This window comes from Castanea sativa, chromosome 7, assembly GCF_040712315.1.
Source record: "Castanea sativa cultivar Marrone di Chiusa Pesio chromosome 7, ASM4071231v1".
Taxonomy (NCBI): Eukaryota; Viridiplantae; Streptophyta; class Magnoliopsida; order Fagales; family Fagaceae; genus Castanea; species Castanea sativa.
In genome coordinates this window covers 16102595-16123783 of record NC_134019.1, presented here as the reverse complement: position 1 = coordinate 16123783, position 21189 = coordinate 16102595, and the positions used below count along the sequence as shown (strand labels likewise).

Genomic DNA, 21189 nt, shown 5'->3' with positions numbered 1-21189 from the left:
AAAAGACAGGGAAATGTCCCTGCTCACTTGTTAGCTCAGTACGCAAAAGAGGTCGAGGACTATGTAGTTTGGCTCGAGGAATGCCCTAGCTTTTTAGAGCACATGTGTGCTCATGATATGGCTGCAGTCTCTCATTCCCGATTTAATGACATTATTCAGTATTTCCAATCAAAAAAAAAAAAAAACTTGAAACTTTACTATGGTTACTCCATTTAATTTGAATGGATAGGCAGTAACAAATACTGAATACCACCCCTTTCCTCTAGTTTTGTTGTCATAGTTATGAAAATACCTCTTAATCAATGGAATATAATTACCTGAATTATCGAATATTCAACATTAATGCACCAAAATTTGTTCCCAAACTAATGCGACTGGCAAACTTGGGACATTTTCAAACTGATACAATCCTCCATAATCTGATTAGAACCCCAATGTGTTGCAGGAGCTTTTATATTTATTTGATAATTGAGGGAGGGAGAATTTGAACCATAGACATATCTATTGAAAACACATCCATAATCTGATTAGAACTCCAATGTATTGTGTCATTGTTTTTTTTTTGGATGATTTGATAATATGGAGAGGGAGAATTTGAACTGTAAATACCTTTATTTGAAAATACTAAAAAGTTTCGAATGAGCTAAGAAACTCTTGGCTATTGTGGCATAATTAATACCTAGCAATGCCTATATAACTTGGCACTAAGATAGTATGGTCATAAAATAGCATCAACTAGTACAAGGGGAAGAAATTTCCAAAAAAGAAAAAGAAAAAGTCTGACAACTTTAACACAATTCCAATTTTGTAAAGCATAATTAACCAAGATAGACCTGAAGGCATTTTATGAAGTGCAACTTTGCTGCCTAGATCATCAAATACAAAGGGGTTGACAGCTGACCAGTCCAGCTGACCCAACACTGCAAGTACCAATTACCTTCCAAAGATCTGTTAGATTAAATGGAGCTTGAGGTTTGAAAATTCTCAATTCTCTGTCTAAATTATTTCAGTATTTAGTTCTTTGTTTGACTGAGTATTTGACTCGTTCTCTCTCTCTCTCTCTCTCTCTCTCTCTGTATCTTTCTCGCGCGCTCTCTCTCTCTCTGTGTTGCTGCATGCATTTTCTTCTTTGTTTCTTCATCAATTATCAACAAGCAAAACGATCGGTCAACGGGGTTCGAGAATTTCAATGATTTTTGAACCCAGAAGTGGTTCAGGGACTTTGTAATAACAACTTATGAATTTTATTTAAGGATATATGTATGGGATTATTATTATAATTATTAATGGAGCGGTTGGTGGCTTTGGTTTCGGTTTGCGCTTTTCTCTGTTCAATTCTGTTGTTTGGTTTTGTATCAAAGGTTTCTGCTAATGCCGAAGGTTAGTGATTCTTTCTCGCTCTTCTTTTCTTCTCTTTTTTTTTTTATGTTCTTGTAATTTTAGCTGTAAGTTGGAATTTCGAATTGCTGTATTTGGAAATTTGCTTTGTTGCGATGTTTAATTAAAATTCCGAGTTTTTCAAGGAATTTGAGTGTCACTGGTTTTCACATTTTATTTATTTATTTCCTTTTTCGTTGCCAAATCTACACATTTTGGGGAATAAAATAAGGAACTTAAGTTAGTACAGTATCTTAGCTGTAGTTGCAGTACAGTAGGTTCTCGAATTGAAGTCAATCAGATCAATAAAATACGAACAAGTGTTATTGTTTCCAAGGACAATTAAATACAATTCAAAATTAAGGAATCTCTAAAGTACCGAAGTTGTACCCATAACAAAAATATAAAAGAAAGCTTAGCAACCTATGTTGATCCCTAGTTACCATTAGCTCTTGTAATGTTTTAATCACTGAATTGAAGGATCATACTAATGGTTTATTCTTTGCTTTGCCAAGAGGTTTGTAGCTTAATTGGCTCCTCCCCATGCACAAAGTGCTTGGGGGTTTAGGGGAGAAACGGTTCAAGTTACGGGTTAGATCTAAAAAAAGGTTGAAATTTCATGGTTGTGTGGGACTGTTTACTTAGTATTTGTACAGTGGAGTAGTGTGATAGGGTTTGATTCATTATACACTTACTGCACTGCCTCACTTGAGCAACTTGGTCTTGGTTGTTTTATATGGGAAAGTCACTTAAGTTGAGCCTATTTTCCTTTTCCTGGTACTGGTACTGGTAAAAACTGTGATTTTAACTGGATGGCATCTCACTAGAAGATTGTGAGTACTGGCAGTTTCTGAGGACGAGAGAGGTTAATTCATTTTGGTATGGAATTGAAGCTTGCACATTAACATTGTTGCCCTCTTGGAATCAGTGTGGTTAAATTGAAGCATCTTCTCCTGAAGTCCCTGTATGAATGAACCTCACCGACTCCCTCATTCTCCGTGGATGGGTTTCGTGATTTCTTGGCATCCATGCCTTCTCATTAGTTGCTGATTTTTTCCCCTTTTTATTGTTTTTTGTCTTTGTTCTATTTTTGAGCTGCCTGTTGTATACTGCCCGTATACTCAGGCATCCTTGTGGTTTATTTATTTATTTTAATTCAATTTATTTGCTTATAAAAAAAAACATTGTTAACTTAAATTACTATTCTTTAATTGATGTTTGCACCTAATGATTGCGCCTCATTTGTATAACACAGGCGATGCTTTGAATGCATTGAAGACCAATTTAGCTGATCCAAACAATGTTCTGCAAAGTTGGGATCCTACCCTTGTGAATCCCTGCACATGGTTCCATGTAACATGTGATAGCCAAAATAGTGTGACACGAGTGTAAGATTTATTTATGTGACATGCTACTTGGACTTGTAGTAACACTTTACTTTAACTATTATAAATATGATGCCTATTATCTTTTCACCCAGTGATCTTGGAAATGCAAGTCTTTCTGGTCAACTGGTTCCACAACTTGGTCAGCTTTTAAATCTGCAATACTTGTAAGTCATCTTCACATGCAGGGCAAGTTGTTTGACTGTATTTTGTTCAAATGATGATGTTAACTATTTGTTTCATGTTAAAAGATAATTAGTTTGAACCCCACCTATGTCCTCCCCATATCTACCTATCAAAAAAAAATAAAAAGAAAGAAAGATAAAGTTTTTAAAAATTAGAATTAAAAGCCCATGGCAGACTCTTTTGTCCATTGCCTTGGTGTCAAATGGTCCTTCCGATACTCTCATTCATTATTGTTCATTATTTATTAAAAAAAAAAGCCTTTTTTTTTTAATAGTTTTTCCTCTTATTAACTTGAAGACCGCGAATTGCATCATTTCCTTTTTTGTGATTTTCATGACCTATGATGCTATGAACAAGCTTGTTATTGAGTTTTGACATAAATATAGAGTTTTATTCCTTTTAGAATGAATAGTTTATTGTTGTACAAAGTATTTGATTAAGTACATATACACTTAAAAGTTTCAAGAAGCCAAATTCTAATGGGTTCCATCTATATTTTTCTTGATTTTTTTTTTCTTTTGATGGATAAGTATGCATGCATTAAGAAAGAAAACTTTAAAAAGACAAAGGGGTTTTTGGGACAATTTGTAATTTTTCATGGTATCAAAGCAGGTGGTTGGTGGTCCTAAGATTGAACCCTGTTTCCACTCTAGCTCCAATTTATCATGGTCTCAAAGTATGATGTCATCTTTGACTATGTCCTAACAAGTTTGAAAGAAAGCCACGGAAAAGCAGTCTGGAGACTCTGGAGTTGGAGCTTTGTCTCCATTCATAATTCTCATCATATTAAAAACTTCTTCAAAGTTATTTTCGGCCAGCTGACTTCATCTTCATTGATAGCTCAAAATCATAATCCATCCAGCAAAGGATGTTTAACGCCATTTGCATAATATAATTGTTTGTAAATCTATACATTTCTATTGTTAATGATTTTATTTTATTTTGTGTGTGTGTGTGTTTTTGGATAGATAAGAGACTTCTTGATTTCATGTCACTTCCGCATCTATTGAGTGGGCACCTATAGAATTGTTCCATTGGTGGGAGTTGGCAAGACCATGGAAGAAATTGGTGTTTGTGTCTTCCGCCCTCAATCATAATGCTCTTAAATTTTGTCTCCAATTAATCTCTTCCATAAATGTAGGCCTTTCCAGTTTTGTTTTTGCTCTGTCCTCCCTTGATTTCTTTTCAAATGATAAGGACATATTTTTCTACGTTAAATTCAGATCATGAACCACATATTACAAATCATTCTATGTCATTTCCACCTTGCCAAACTTCTCATTCCATTTCTTCAAGTCCATATTTAGATCTCTAATTTTATTGGCCAAAATGTAACTTGGAGGCCTTGTAAATGATTGTATTCCTACTATGTTTTCATGTTTTCCATAAATCCTTATACTTTTAACAAGATATCTTCAAATCTAAAGGGGTTTTACTGCTTTGAATATCTCTTCAGTCCAAAAGAATGGGAAAAATGATTGGAAAGCAAATGAGGGAGCCTCCATTAGACCGCATTAAGATATTGGTCCTCCAAATCTAGCGAAAACAAGAATTGATCAATTTTGCACATTGATTGGTTCTCTCAATTATTGGACTAGGTGAAACTACCCCGTCCATAGAAATATCCGACAATCCATGCAGACATATCAAATTAGAGAGGTCTTGACTGTTGAAAATCCATCTCCACCCAGTCCCTCACTTGGATGGCAAATGACATTAAAGTCTCTACTCACGCACACACACCTCCCACCAACTAGTTACATCCTTGGTAATGATTCCCAAAAATGCTTTCTATCACTATCATAATTTGAACCATAAAATCTAGTAAAAAGCCCATTCGAATTGGTTTCCCACACCCTCTATTTGCATAACACTAAGAAATTTCCCACTGCTTCATCAATTTTCGCTACTACTCTTTTGTTTCACAAAAACCTAAATACAACTAGTCTACTTGTTAACATCCTCATAAAATTCTTGGCATACCTCTTGTGATGAGTTTTGATTTCATTTCCTGCAAAAAAACAATGTAGTCTTCCATAGCTTGATTAAATTTATCATTCACAACCTTTTTTCTCCATCATTCAGTTCCTATGTTCCAAAAAATGATATTCAAATTCTGTTGAGAGAAATGTCCTGTCACTTTTATCACTGCTTGTTTTTGAACTTTTATATTCATTTTACTGAGCATGACATATTTTTCAGTTCTTTATGACCCTTGAAGGTCGGTTTTGGACTCTTCTTCTAAGAACTTCTTTTGTGTCCCTCTACTTCAATATGCTTCAATGGCTACAAATAAACTAGGTTTATATTCCATACCTCATAAGGTGTGCCTATGTAGTTGCCAAATTCTTTGAGCTTCTTCATGATCCAGTTTTGAAGGTATATACTGTGAAAAACTAGAATTTTTGAAATCTCCCATTTCTTTCTACATCGCCTTTGATGCAGTTCATTTTTAGAGCTAGCTGTTACTAGCTTATGTTGAATAATAAGTAGTTTTCTTTTACTTTTAAAACTATAGTTTGCACGTGTAAAACAAAGTCACCTGCTGAAAGAAATTACAAGTTAGAGCCAGCACTTAGCTTATATATCATCTATCTCACATGTCTAAATTAACTGGTCACATTTCGAATTAACTTCTACTACATTTTCCATGTGCCATATTATTTAATCATGTCTAAAATGAAAGCCTTTCCTTGAGTAGCAGATTTCAGCCACATCATCATGCCCTAGTGGAGTGGTCTTCCTTGTCATCATGACGTAACCAGATACCTTGTCATACTTGCATCATCTGCTCTGTGTTTTTTTGTTTATATTAAATGTTCCCAAGTGCTGGTTCTGCAACCAAAGTCTTGTCCATGGTGATGGGCAAAGTCTCAAAGTGTGTTTATGGTTGTCATGCATTTCAGGTGAAGTTTGGTTGTTTAAACTCATATTGTTGGGGTGTGGTTAGATCTCCACTAACTCGTTTATCACTTAAAAAATCCTTTCCACCCCTAAAAGTATCTTCTATCTGGTATGATTTCTTCACCATGACTGTCATTCCTTCCATACTCTGCCACATATAAAAACTGGCTTCATTTGCTATAACATCTCTAGAACGCAAAAGCTTTGCATGATTTCCTAAAATTTTTGAGGAATCTTTGGTAGGGTCATGATGCATTTAAACTTGATAATGTTGAGCAGAACAAATTGCTCTCTTGTTCCCTCAGAGCCTTTTGCTCATAAATCCTTTGCCCCATTCAATAATCCAAAGCTCGTATCTTCTTGTGCGTTCGTCTAAACCTACTTTGAATGATTTTGATTCTGACTGAAAGAACTTCCTACCTCCCATCTCTCTTAATTGGAATATATTCTATAGGTTCTTGATTAGTTACTTTGTGATGAGTCCCGAAAGACTGCTGCCACCCGCCTCTCCCACCTTTTGGACCTCCCATTTTTGCCGTCATATAGCGGAAGAAGTTGGGTGGAGCACCAACTGATATAATATTTTAATGAGTAGAAACATGAACCATGTAAGAACACATTGTTACACACAAACATGTACCAATATGATGGATTATATTTCATGTTTTATCCTGTTTTTCTTTTGTTGATTTTCTTGAATAAGATGAGTAACAATTCACTGAAATGCAATTCCTCTATGTCTTATGTGGTGAATTTTGGAGACAATGAAATGCTCAAAGAGTTGAACAGTGTGAAATCAATTTCGGACTTGAAGCTTTTGTTGTTAAGGTCATTATATGATTGGATGGCTGCCATTGCACATTTTTCTTTTTAGTCTTAATTGATAGCTTTTGGTGTATGCCTTATATACATCCCATGGTGGATTATATCTTTCAATATTCAACTTATGTATGTGTCTTATAGTTTCTTTTTGCCATCTAATCTAGGAAATGGTTTATTGGTTCTGGCCATTGTTCTATGTGTTGCTCAAGCAAAGTTTATGAATGTTAAATTTAACTCATTTTGCATTCTTTTGCAATAAAACATGGAATGTGCTATATAGTATTTTTCTTTTTTCTTGCACAGACCTTTAAATGATCTTGTTGTGGCAGGGAACTTTATAGTAATAACATAACTGGACCAATCCCTGAGGAGCTTGGGAATTTGACAGACTTGGTGAGCTTGGATCTTTACTTGAACAATTTAAACGGACAGATTCCACCCACATTGGGCAACCTTCAAAAACTTCGTTTTCTGTATGAACATCTATCCCCTTCATCTTATAGTAGAAGTCAATAGATTTATTTATTTTATTTTATTATTTTTTACCCTTTTACTAAGCATCTAATTAGTTGGCTCGCCTACCTTAAAACAGGTAAGCTTATGGCTAATTTGCTTTTAGATAGTTATTTTTCTTACGTCTATATCTAGAAACAAAATGCTTCTTTGTTACATTTATTCAATATTATAAGGAAATTATTCTAATGGTACTTTTGGTTAATACTTAATACATACACAAACATGCATATGCAGTTAGATGTTATTGAAAGTTCACTGAAAATAGAAAATTGTTCAACCCAAAGCATTGCTGACTTCCAAGTACAATGTATATCTTCATTGTAGCTTAGGTGTCTCAGATGGAGATGTCATTGCCCTAGCAGAAAATAATAAATGAACAATTTGAACTTGTAATTGGAACTCTGAAGGCAAAGTGCCCTTGTGATCACACGTATATTTTTATGAAATTTACCATAGACAAAATGTTACTTTAGCTGGAATGGGAGCTTTGGGAGGCTTAAGATATAGTGCAATGTGGAAACAGTCCCACTATGTTTAAGATGGTGTATTAGCTATGCGAGGTAGGTTAAGTCATCAATTTTAGGAAGTAAGGCCACTGGAGCAAAAGCTGAAGCTGGTGGTTTTGAATTCATTTTTATCTGCAGATTGCTGTTGTCATTTTTTTGGATCCCTTTTACTGACTACTCCTCCCTTTTCTTTTGTTTTCATGTTTTTCTTGTCAAACATGCTGCCCAATTTGCCTAAGAACTACTTGCATACTTTTGGGGAACTGATGCAAAACTTTTATGGTTGAATCCTGTATTTATTTGCATCACTGGGTTTCTCATTTCTCAATAATATCAACAGGATTTTATGTCATCTATATTTCTTAACCTTTTATTCCCCCCTAAAAATCTTGGATAGGGGACATGTGTTATATAGGTGGTATCCCATGTGCTGTGAGTGTCTCGCTGCATGCAGCGGACATAGAGAATCCTTTTTTTCTGTGTGATGAAACTAAACAAAGTGATTAGGATGATGCATTGCCAGAGACAAAGATTAAAGAGTACTTGGAATACTTTTAATTGTATAAAATAAAAGGTAGTCATGGTAATTCTTATCGACAAATTATAAATTATCGAATTAGCCCAAACATATAACCTGATCCCTTAAATTACTAATTTAGTATCAGCATCAGACATGGGAGAAAGATTCCTAGCACCTGGCTTTTCCAGCTACCTTCATTGGCTTTAGAAAATGTCACTATGCTAACAGCCAAACTTGGGAACCAAGTCTTCCCATGTCATTATCCTTGGATCCGAAAGTAAACCAAGAATTCCTACAAAAATGATCCAACATTTCACATAAATATCTGCAAAAACAAAATCCTAAAGCCAACTAACTAGCTGCTGGGCCAAATTTGAAATGAAACATGATATTTGCCTCATAGGACTTAAATGAAGAAATCAGAGGTTATAGGATTGAATTGAATTTTGGTCAAATAATTTGTAATTTAGCATTATGTGTCTTAATTTCAAACTAGACAGCATTAGTGTACTTAATAGAGTTTAAAAGATGATGAGTTCTCTTCAAAAAGTAGCTAGTAAATATATATATACATTAAAGTTGATAATTTTGTGTGCAATATATTTATGAATTATGACTTATCCTAGTATTAGATGAATAAAGTTTTGTTATATATATATATATATATATCAATTCTATAACTCAGCCCCCCAAAATTTTTTTTTGGCTCTGCTCTTGCATAACACATTCATTATTTTAGTCTCGAGTGACCAATGAAAAATGATTGATCCTAAACTAGAATTAATTTACTGTGCTCATTACTTCTAATCGGGGTTGGATTTGTTTGAATAATGAGAGTCAGATTACACTTGTTATTCATGACTAGATGTAGCATACAATTTAGTGTCATTAGATACATTGTTGGAATTTTACAGTGTTATTCTTTTAAGTAATTAGTAATATGTTTGTTGTGTATATAGTTACTGGAATGTTACTGAATATTTAGATGGTTGTTCTATTTCTGCAATATCTTTGTGGTTATCTGTAAATGACAGTTTCTGTTGCGTGAAATAGGCGTCTGAACAACAACACCTTGAAAGGACAAATTCCCGTAATATTAACTACAGTTCAATCACTTCAAGTCCTGTGAGTGTTATCTTGATGTCTAAGTTTCTCTTGATCAATCAAGATTTATATATTATTTGCACATCATATATATTGCAAAAATGTAACATTATCTTCTTTCCATGTTGAATGAAGAGATCTGTCAAACAATCGTTTAACAGGAGATATTCCCATTAATGGTTCCTTTTCATTATTTACTCCTATCAGGTTAATTTCATTTCTTTCTTCTATTTTTCCTTTTAGAATTCCAGAATGACTTGACTGATGAACGAGCTTAGCTGACTTCTGTTGTTTCATTTTGCAGTTTCAATAATAATCTATTCAAAGTGCTCCCAGTTTCTCCACCTCCTCCTCTTCCTCAACAACCATCAACTTCTAATCCAGGTGTGTTATATGTTTTCATCATTAATATGAACTCTAGTCGGATTGATAATGAGGTTTATTGTGTGTGTGTGCAGTTTTGGGAGTACTAATAGAAATTTGAGAAGAAATTTGTTTTGAATATTTTGATTTTCTTTTAAAAATCATCTCACAGATAACTTCCCTGATTTTGCAATCTCTCTATTTCCCTGTTTCTTCCTCTTTCTTCTGATTTAATATAAGCATGAAGTATTCAAGTGCAATCGATTGTTTTTGGAAGCAACTATCTGCAAGTGGGATGTATTTGCATCTAAGGCATGAAGTATCATCTCTGCTGGAGCTTGAAAACCTTCTCCAACTTCTTATCACCCACCCCCTCTCCTTGACGAAGAAAAGGATAAAGTTGATATTGGTTGGTATTGACCAATCAAAATAGGAGGGATAAAGGAAAGGAGGATGATGACATTGAAGTCATTTGTAAAGTCCTCTGGTAGATATACTTGGTGGTTTGGTTGAATTCTCCCAAGAGCATGATACCTTAGAGATAGAGCAACTCCATCATCATTGAGATTAATGAGTTATCTTGCCTGTTACAATTTTGGTTCACATAAGAGAGTCACAATCTGTCACTTTAAATGGTCACACACACACACAGGGATAACATGTGTTGGAATGCTAACTTCTATGAACTTGCCATCATTGCCATTTGTGAATTCTGTCTCCTGTTATGATCGGGATTTGCTTAAGAGAGCTAAAAAATCTCTCTATTTAAATTGATGAATTGTTTCAGGTAGTTCCACAGGAGCAATTGCTGGAGGAGTTGCTGCTGGTGCTGCCCTACTTTTTGCTGCCCCTGCAATTGCGCTTGCCTGGTGGCGACGAAGGAAACCACAGGATCATTTCTTTGATGTACCTGGTTAGAGAGTCAATACAGTTTTTATAAATATAATGTCGTAGCTTCATAGGATGCATTTTTATATATCGCTGTCTTTCCAGCCGAAGAAGATCCAGAAGTTCACCTGGGCCAGCTCAAGAGATTTTCTCTGCGTGAACTGCAAGTTGCAACAGATAACTTTAGCAACAAAAATATTCTGGGAAGAGGTGGGTTTGGAAAAGTTTATAAAGGACGTTTGGCTGATGGTTCTCTAGTGGCAGTAAAAAGGCTCAAAGAGGAGCGTACCCAGGGTGGGGAGCTGCAGTTCCAAACTGAGGTAGAAATGATAAGCATGGCTGTGCATCGTAATCTTCTTCGTCTTCGTGGGTTTTGCATGACACCAACAGAACGGTTGCTTGTTTATCCCTATATGGTAAATGGAAGTGTAGCATCATGTTTAAGAGGTACTCTTGCTAGCCACTTTTCTATAAACTACACTTTTTCTAATATTTTAAAACAATTTTCATTGATCCAATGGAAAGGTCAACTCTTAATCTTGGTTAAATTTAAGTGTAAAATTCAATATAAGTTCATTTCTAAGTCAAGTTGAGGAGAGGGGGAGAATAAGTTGAATTAACCAACAATGTTCTTTTTATTTGGGTATGTTGGACTGCTTGGGGGCTTTATATCCAAACAAACCATTCGAGTTTACAAATAACACAAGTTACATCTCCAGATACCCATGCAGACTCCAAAAAGAAATCTCAAATGTTCTTGGTGTGTTGTTCTTAAGATGTTTGATTATTCTCATGATTTTTTGATTCATTATTGTAGATCGTCCGGAATCACAGTCCGCACTTGATTGGCCCGTACGTAAACAAATTGCATTAGGATCTGCAAGGGGGCTTGCTTATTTGCATGATCATTGTGATCCTAAAATTATTCACCGTGATGTAAAAGCTGCAAACATTTTGTTGGATGAGGAGTTTGAAGCAGTTGTTGGAGACTTTGGGTTGGCTAAACTTATGGATTACAAAGATACTCATGTGACCACTGCTGTACGTGGCACAATTGGGCATATAGCACCAGAGTACCTCTCAACTGGAAAGTCTTCAGAAAAAACTGACGTTTTTGGATATGGGGTCATGCTTCTTGAACTGATAACTGGTCAAAGAGCTTTTGATCTTGCTCGGCTTGCAAACGATGACGATGTCATGTTACTTGATTGGGTAAGTAATTCACATCTTCCTATTACATGTTTGCTTGTCACTAATTTATCATTGGACATGATGCTATCTCAAATAATTATCTATCCTTCTTTGAATTTGTCTTGTTTCCGGATATTCTAGCTTTTTGCTTCAAACAGTCTGATAAGGAGAATGTAGCGCCAATGAGCTTTAGCTCAAATGACACTTCCTCCTTCCATAATAATGGGATGGAGGTGAGGTTGTGGTTCAAAATCCACTGGGTGTGTGTGTAACTTACAAATAAAAAAAGAAAGCATATGAGACTGAAATCTAGGAGCCATTGTTTGGTGCAATGGTAGAAGTCTCAGGCTGCACTCTGAACACGTGTGTGGGCTCAAGATTTGAGTGTCTACTTCATGCAAAAATGCTGAAGGATAGGGCTGTATGATGTGGGAGATGCAAGAAGATTTTTATTTAGTATTATTTATGTTTGCAAGTCAATTGTATTTTTATGTTTTAGGTCCTAGTAGTTTATTAGGCTATAAGTATTTTAATTTGGAAATAGGGTTATTTTTGTAATAAGCAAACAATTGAACTCCTTTTGGAGTTAGTTAATACTTTGGTGAATGAAAAAAATGGTCTTTTGGTCTCTTTGGTTTGGTGCTAACTCCAAGTTCACCCTAGGTGTTGACTCCTAGTGGTTTTCCCGCTTGTTGCTGACTCTAAGTCAGGCCTAGGTGCTAATTCTTAGGTCATATCCCTTTATTTTCTGGTCTTTCAATTTTACTGTTTGATTGTTTTGGTTGTCTTGCGTCATTTTTAGTTTTAGTATCCGAGCAAACACCTGATCTGTTTGTAGCATCACTGCAGTCAATCTAGACCCCCCCAAAAAAAAAAAAAAAAAATTATTGTCACTGTTGCTTTCAACCCATGTTTCCAAGCCAAACAGAAATCAAAGCCCAAACCCCAACCATTATCACCGCTTGCCATCACGCGACAAAATCCATGACAACCCACTTGCCCTTTGCAAGCTCATCACTCACCGGCCACTAGCTACCGCATTGGTTACTGTCACCCTCCTCGATCTCCGTTGGTGTCGCTGCCATTCTGCTGAAGCTTTCCAACTTGCACTGGGTAATGGCATGAGAGTGTAAATGCTGGTGGTTATTTTTCTTAGATAGAAAATTAATATATAATTAATCTTAATAGTGTTGAGTTTCTGGAAGTCATTTTTAAAGCTAACCATAATTTTTCCTCAGGATTTTTTTTTTTTATAAAAACTCTTACCATCATTATACTTTAAATTTGGTGATGCATGAGAATAGACATAACAAGTGTGTTCTATTAAATCAACTACCAGATTTTAGGGCCTATGGTCAGACTGAACGTGGCTTGTTATAACCCTATATTGACACCAGTTTAGGTAGCCCATGTAATGTTAGCAGAGTTTTACTGGGTGTTGTTATATACTGCATGGGCTTTACCTGTTACTATAGTCTAAAGTTTCCTTTCTAAACCTAGCTCAATCATTAAAGATAGTTTTCTTTTGGGTTCATTTAACGAGTGTCTTAGGGAATTGGTTATGGTTGAATTTATAATGTAGCGAATTGGTTTTTTATGGGCGTTGAGCCACTTTTTGGTTAAGGTTGTATTTGTAATTTACTTATTGGCTTTTGTTACTTCCCATTGTGGGTGGAACTTGTTATTATCCTCTTTACTGAGTGCACAACATACCCTTTTTCCTTTGGGTTACATTGAACTGCCTGACATTAGTCTTGACAATTCATCAGGTGAAGGGACTTCTTAAAGATAAGAAGTTGGAGGCACTAGTGGATGCCGATATGCAGGGTGAATATGTTGATGCTGAGGTGGAAGAGCTGATCCAAGTGGCGCTACTTTGCACACAAGGCTCCCCAATGGAACGGCCGAAGATGTCAGAGGTAGTTAGAATGCTTGAAGGTGATGGCTTGGCAGAAAGATGGGAAGAGTGGCAGAAGGAAGAAATGTTCCGTCAAGATTTTAATAGTATGCACAATCCAAACGCTGCATGGATCCTCGACAACAACTCTACTTCCCAAATCCCTCCAGATGAATTGTCTGGTCCTAGATGATCTTAAATTTCATGGTTCCATTCATAGCATACATATAAAATTCTCTTGGATCACACTTTTTTTGTATTCGAGACAAACACATATATATCAAATTTGTGCATATATTTTTTCTTGTAACATTTTTCTAATGTAACAGTTTGCGTTACATGTTTGGGTTGATGATGTAATTTCTTTAGGGTTAACAATGGCAATGTGAAAAAAGAAAAAGAAAAATAGGTGCCATCAAACAGGCCGGAAGGGCTACTGAGGCACTATCATTTGTCATATTGTGTATCCAAAACTAATGATGACTGCATACCGAGTAAAGTATAATTATTTTCTTCCTCAGAAACTTTGCTTTCTTCCTGTCTGTGAAGCTTTGGCATACCAATTTTTACATATAAAGTTGAGATTGTAAAAGTCTGGTTTGGATTATTCAGCGGATTAAAATTTTAAAATTTGATTAGATGTTTTTTAAAAAAAAAATTTCATTTCCAAAACAATGTTCAGTTAACGCACTAGATTAGGTTTTTTTATATATTATTATTATAAAAGATAAATTTACTCACACTAAAATTGGATAATGAATCAATGGTTCATTCAATAAAAACACTTTGGGCGTACCCTTGGCCTTTGTGCAAAAATATGGCAGGCTTTTATTTCTTCGAACGAAAATACCTTGGGTAAAGTATTCAGAGCAAAAACTAAAGAGGCTGAAAATACCTTTGGTGAAAGCTTTTGTGCAAAAAATAGTCTAAAGCTTCGAAAACTTGAAGCAAAACTTGAAAAGGTTAAAGATAATATTCAGATTTGGAATTTCATAAAATAGATGAGAAAAGACTGCTTACAATGACTCAATAATATGCTCTTTATTTAGTAACATTTTAGTAAACCTAGAATCCTATCTCTTTATCCTCCTTTACAACAAATAAAAGTCATATACCAGACCAGACTTGGTATTGTGATACCAAACGAGCTGACAAAGTAGACCGACAAGCCTTCTTTCCTTCAGCCTAAATTGTCCTACTTAGTTGCTAGTCACATCAGTCTGTGAAAGAGGCATTATTCAACAATGACAACTATAAGGTCTCTCTAATTTTGTCTGAATTTTTTTTTTCCTCATTTTAAGGTATTTTAGTTTTGTTTATAAATAGCGGTCAACTTAAAAATATTTACACGTTATTAATCGTCATAAAATAAACCCCTCACAGCCGTAAAATGGTTTATGCATTTTCAAAGTATTTTCAGCACCAACACATGAAAATACTTTCCAAATGTGTTACTAAAAATACTGTAAAATAAATTGCTTTTCCAGAAATTTTTTCACTTAAAAATATTTAAGTCAAACAAATGCAGCTAAGCTAAGAGAGCTTATAGCAATGTCAATTAATATGCCAGAAACATGTCTTTTCTTTCTCATGCCAAATTGTGCTAAACCAATATAGCACGATTTTCTGTAGGCATCTAATCTCATTTTCCTAACTCCTTTTTTCTTTGCAATTTTTTTAGGGAGGATAAAAAGTTAGACCAAGAGTCGTCCGACAAATATTCCACAATTGCCAAATTTGTCATAGCACCTTAGTGAAAGCAGGCAATGAAAGGATGAGATTAGTGCTCAACGCCATTCCCTTTTCTTAGAGCAGTTGCATCCCGCCTGGATATGGCAAATGTAAGGATGTTTTAGCATATGAGGTCCAAATAGCTCAACATCCGGACATGGAAACATGTAAAAATGCAAAAAAATTTACCATAGTGCTACAGTACCATTCTAAAGGTAGAACGACATTGTAGCATAATAGTATAAAGAAAATATTGTTTTTTAATCGATTTGGTTCTTCTCTCTCCTCTCTCATTATTCATTATCTTTCTCTCTCTTCCATTTCTCTCTTTCCTTCTGCTCTCTCTTCTTCAAACCCGAGGCCCATGCAAGCAATGATGGATAACGGTGGCCACCACCAACACAGCCGCTGCCGCATGCAAGCCTTTCTCTCGTCCTCCCTCTCCACAGCACATCTCAGACCAAGCGGGTTTGTTCATGGGTTTCCGGTGTGGTTGTGGGTTTGTAGGATTCTTTGGGCAAAATCAACGTGATCAAGGATCTGGTAGTTGTTGTGACGGCGAGAACAGCATGGTTGTGAGTGGTGATGGGTTTACTAATCGGTTTTGACTGTGGGTTTGGGGCTGAGTTTCGGTGGTGGATTGTGGTGGTATTGGTGTGATGGGCCGTGGGTTGTGGTGGCATGGTGGGCCTGGGGCTGAGTTTGGTGGGTCAAGTGGATTAGCATGTGTTGTTGATGGTGGAATAGTGGGTTTGCTTGGTTAGGTGGATTGACGTGTGTTGTTGACGGTGGATTGTGAGTTTTTTTTTTTTTTTTTTGGGTTTTTGATAAACTATGTTGATGGTGGATCAATGAGGTTTTTTTTTTTTTTTTTGATAAACTGTGTTGAGGTTTTGGGTCTTCACAATGGTGATGGAGGTGATATGTGAGAGAGAGAGAGAGAGAGAGAGACATAAATATATTTTATTGTGTAAATATATTATTTTAATGTATTATTGTATAAAAAAAATAAAGTTAGGATGTTAAGTGTGTTTGAAAATGGTGGTATAAATGATAAAGTGAGTTTTGAGATGGTAAAATAGATTTTTTTTTTTTTTTGTAAATTCCGGATGTGAATGCTCTTAATGCACTGCTTCTAGATTCTATTAAACCATTTGAACAAGTTAAATCAAAATGCCTTTTCAATTGGGCTTTGCATGGAGTGGCTTAATGAAAGGTCTACTATAAAATTAATCAAGGAAATTAAGAATTAAAAAAATGAGAGAGAGAGAGAGAGAGAGAGAGAGAGAGAGGCATATAATAGACGGTTGGGAGTTATTAAATCTAACAAAAGGCCCAATACGAGTATAAACTCAGATAACAGAAGGCTTCTCTTGTTTTGTAATATGCAGAAACAAAATCAAACATATGTTAAACCAAGGAAAAGTCTGCTTATCCTCTAATAAGTACTACTCTGGAAGGAAATAAAAAGAATCTTAAGCTTATCAGTTATCACCCCAAATTAAAATTAAAAAAAAAAAATTGTGATGGTAAGGCTTTTTCAAGGATGAAATACCTCCCTTTGTCCCTCTATCAACAACTTGAAACTTTACTATGGTTACTCCATTTAATCTGAATGGATAGGCAGTAACAAATACTGAATTCCACCCCTTCCCTCTAGTTTTATTGTCATAGTTATGACAATACCTCTGAATCAATGGAATATAATTACATGAATTACCGAATATTCAACATTTTCAAAAAAAATGCACTAAATTTTGTTTCCAAACTAACATGACTGGCAAACATGGGACATTTTCAAACTGATACGGTCCTCCATAATCTAATTAAAATCCGGATGTGTTGCAGGGGCTTTTATATTTATTTGATAATTGAGGGAGGGGGAATTTGAACCATGGACATATATGTTGAAAACACATCCATAATCTGATTAGAACCCCGATGTATTGTGGCATTGTTTTTTTTGGATGATTTGATAGTTGGGAAAGGGAGAATTTGAACCCTAAATATCTTTATTGAAAACACTGAAAAAGTGCCAATTGAGCTAAGAGGCTCTTGGCTGTTTCGACATAACCTAGCAATGCCTATATAACTTGGCACTAAGGTAGTCTGGTCATAACATGGCGTCAACTAGGACATTAACCCAACCCAGTACAAGGGGAAGAAATTTCCAAAAAAGAAAAAGAAAAAAGAGGACTCTAACAAAAACGAAGGCAAGGAAGACAAATTTATCACGCATATATTCTTATTAATACAATTCCAATTTTGTAAAGCATAATTAACCAAGATAGACCTGAAGGCATTTTATGAAGTGCAACTTTGCTGCCTAGATCATCAAATACAAAGGGTTTGACAGCTAACCAGTTCAGCTGACCCAACACTGCAAGTGCCAAGTACCTTCCAAAGATCTGTTTCCGATTCTGCAGCAGCTTCAGCATGTTCATGAATGGCATCATCCAATGGCGATGGAGCTGATGGGAAGGAAGCTAAATGATTCAGTATATCAGCCTCCAGTACAGTAATATTGTGATTGGCATCTTTAGTGACCACATGAAGCTTCCTACGTAAACTGGCTAGTAGATAGGGAGACTCTGAAGCAGTGAAGTTACGGATGGGAACATCTCCTGCAACAACTTTCCAAGCATCATCTTGGTAATCATATACCTTGATTATGGCACTATCAAGAGAACTAGCTGGATCCAGTGCATATAGCTCACCATCGACAGTCACACTCAATTTTGTTCCTGCTTGCCTTGCAGGCCAGCCCTCTCCCATTCCATTTGGCATTTCAACCCATGAATTCATCTCCGGATCATAAACTTCCCCCCCCACATCAACAAAAAATGGCCAGCAATATAAACTCTGAGGCACAAATAATCTTCCCCTATAAGATGTTATACCAGTGGCAATAGGCTTGAGCAGATCAGCCAGGAAGGCAGTTGGTAGCACCTGAGCTTTTGTAAAAGGCATGCTTGGTATTTGAGACCATACACCTGTAATTGGATCGAAAACTTCAGCAGACTGAAGTGGGGTCAATCTACCTTGACTCCTAGAAACCCCACCAACAACATAAAGCTTATTGTTCAAAATGCCTGTCTTACAATAAGCTCTACCAATTGACATAGGAGTTGCTTCACTCCAAACATTTAAAATTGGATCATACCGCCAGACACATTTCATGGTTGAAGCTCTGGAGAATCCCCCTAGCACATAGAGGCAGCCATCAACAGCCCCAATAGCACAACCACAAAGACGCATTCTATCAAATGCATCCTTCCTCCCAAGCCAACCCCTTATGACATCAGCAATTTTGATACTTGAGCCTACCATATTCCACATCCGAAGGGCATTCAAACCCTTTCTAGATTCATCTTCAAAAGCAAAATTTGGCATTCGAGGCAGCCTCTGCCATCTTCGGGAAAGAGGGTCCAAAGCATACCATAGTAGCTTATCATTTTGAACCTTTGTTAATATATACAGCCATTCCTCTGTTTTTCCAAGTTCTTTTCTCAATTTGAAAAGTTCAGAGCTTAGAATGGTGGCCTTCCAGGCCTGAGACACCAACTTAAGCTTCAAATAATTAATCCTAGGAAGTCTAGCAAGAATCTGTAAAGATATCTCATCAGGAAGACTAGGAATCAATCTTGAATTCTCCTCACAAAAGTCTGATGACAACCTTTGCCTCTTGCAAAAGTCACTTTGTGAAACCTCATGGTGCTCGATTCTCGAATTGTTTAGGCTCAATACAGACCCCATTAAATCGAAGTCTTCAAAAAAAAAAACTCGACCAGCTTCTTAAATATTCCGTAATGTTAAGAGTTATAACTTCTAATCATATCTGAGCTCAGCACAATAGAAATAAGCATATAAGAATAGTATCAACATCAAACTATCAATTTCAAAGGTCAGTTATCAGAAATACACTGTAAAGTTCTCAAATTTTTACGCCAATTTAGTCAAACAAGAAAAATGTGCTATACGTTGGATAGACCAATACCATTTCATAATACTACAGAAAGTAATTAAAAAAAAAAAACTCCACTAAAGTGCAGACTGATCAGCCCCATAGTACAGGTACTCTTGTACAATTAAAAAACATTCTAATCGTAGTATGAGCTTCTGGTTTTTATAGGGTATTAATATTAACAAATAGAAAAAAAAAAAAAAAAAAAAAAAAATCAGCTTTCTTCTTCCACCAACATATTGAATTTCTGTATTCTAATTTTATCAAAAAAAGAAGAAGAAGGGGAATGAAAAAAACAAAACTTTCACTTAAAATGGGCCCATTTTATATCAAAATTACTTTTTTTTTTTTTTCACCCCTTACCTTTCTTGGCAACCAAACACAAATTTTAACAAACAAAAAAAAAAAAGCTAACAATTGGAGCAATTTTCACAGGAAAAGCAAAACCCAATATAAAATAAGCAGAGATGAACCTATATTTTCAACTGGGTTTCCCAAATGAGTGAGCGTGTTGTATAACTTGTATTACAAACAATCACTTATAGTGAAAACTGGATACTATGAAAAACCAAAAAAAAAAAAAAAAACATATATACATATAAACAAACCAAACGATTAATAAAACAAAAAAGTATCATAGGAAACTACAATTTTATTGCAGAACTGAAGAAGAAGAAATATAAACTTACTTTGCTTTTTCGCACAGAGACAGAAAAGAGAGACACAGAGAGAGATTCGTTTCTTTGTTTCCTTTATTGTTCAAGTTTTTTTTTTTAATTTTATTATCATCAATAATATCAAAAAGTTTAATTATTAATAGATTTTAAAAATATTCGGAAAACGAAACCTTAGCCTTGTCTGTCAGTCTGTGTCTCTGTGTGTGTGACCCACCTAACGTACGCCACATAATTATCTAGAACGTATGGGCCCCACGTATCGAACGGCCCAGATTTCACAGATGTATTCCCTCAGTTGCGCCCAACACTAACACGCACATCGCCCGTACCACGTCATTATTATTATTATTATTATTTTGGGAATGCCTATCACGTCATTCGATTATGTTTAAGAGAAAAAGATGACAATAATTTTATATTAAAAAATAGGTTATTTTTAAATCATTATACAAGTTTACTTGGAATTTGTTTATTTTATTAAAATTAAAATTTTTTTATTAAAATTATTATAATTAAAAATAAATGTAACTGAAATATTACAGTAGAATTCATAAATAATACTAAAAAATATCATACAACCCATAAATAATATCATAATTAAGTTAAGTAGTAAAATAAGATCGCGGTCAAACAGACATCTCCTTATCTCAACGCACCAGTAGTCAACTTGTGCGCACTAGAGAAAACAAAATAGCCAACTTGTGCCTTCCAATAAAAAGTTTTATTAAAAAGTATATATTTATATAATAACTATTTAATTCATAATTTTTAATATATTTATCAATATAAAAAATAATTATCTGTTATCTATAATAATATTTAATTCATTAATTATTAAAAAAAATCAAATTAGAGAATTTTGAATATATAGATTGTTAGATTGTTTTAGCATTGAAGTTCATGTGGAATAGGTCAAGCCTATTGCACTCTTTTTAACCTGTTTGCCTTGATCTTTGCTTGGATTATGATTCTTAACGAAGTTAGGATTTCTCTTATTTCGAGAGTGGGGCAGAATTGTATCTAATTCTACATTGAAATTTCTGATTGTTAATTAGTTTATGCCTCTTATAATTTAAACTAGTGCTTCGATTGATATGAACATGAGTTAGGAATATCAAATAGAATTCATCTGGTGCCACAAACTAGTGCACAACTCGT

General features: G+C 35.2%; 2 protein-coding genes across 2 annotated transcripts; one reads left to right on the top strand and one right to left on the bottom strand.

Annotated features, from left to right (window-relative positions):
• Positions 1-907: 907 nt before the first annotated feature.
• Positions 908-14183, top strand: LOC142642933 (BRASSINOSTEROID INSENSITIVE 1-associated receptor kinase 1-like). The gene is made up of 11 exons (XM_075817383.1): positions 908-1380; positions 2633-2765; positions 2858-2929; positions 7004-7147; positions 9270-9341; positions 9456-9527; positions 9625-9704; positions 10471-10596; positions 10677-11018; positions 11389-11783; positions 13532-14183. The coding sequence occupies exons 1-11, from the start codon at positions 1287-1289 to the stop codon at positions 13850-13852; spliced, it is 1851 nt and encodes a 616-aa protein (XP_075673498.1). The 5' UTR covers positions 908-1286; the 3' UTR covers positions 13853-14183.
• A 3419-nt stretch (positions 14184-17602) lies between these two features.
• On the bottom strand, positions 17603-20162 carry LOC142643671 (F-box/kelch-repeat protein At1g22040-like). Its single transcript, XM_075818372.1, has 2 exons — positions 20044-20162; positions 17603-19228 (listed from the first exon to the last, which is right to left on the bottom strand). The coding sequence occupies exon 2, from the start codon at positions 19144-19146 to the stop codon at positions 17725-17727; it is 1422 nt and encodes a 473-aa protein (XP_075674487.1). The 5' UTR covers positions 19147-19228; positions 20044-20162; the 3' UTR covers positions 17603-17724.
• Positions 20163-21189: the final 1027 nt, after the last annotated feature.

What these genes read in the sequence shown, in the direction of transcription:
- LOC142642933 (XM_075817383.1), top strand. Translation starts at nt 1,287, where the DNA reads ATGGAGCGGTTGGTGGCTTTGGTTTCGGTTTGCGCTTTTCTCTGTTCA. An exon ending in CAAAATAGTGTGACACGAGT is followed by an intron (nt 2,766 to 2,857) that starts GTAAGATTTATT and finishes CTTTTCACCCAG; the next exon opens with TGATCTTGGAAATGCAAGTC. An exon ending in CTTCAAAAACTTCGTTTTCT is followed by an intron (nt 7,148 to 9,269) that starts GTATGAACATCT and finishes TGCGTGAAATAG; the next exon opens with GCGTCTGAACAACAACACCT.
- LOC142643671 (XM_075818372.1), bottom strand. Translation starts at nt 19,146, where the DNA reads ATGGGGTCTGTATTGAGCCTAAACAATTCGAGAATCGAGCACCATGAG.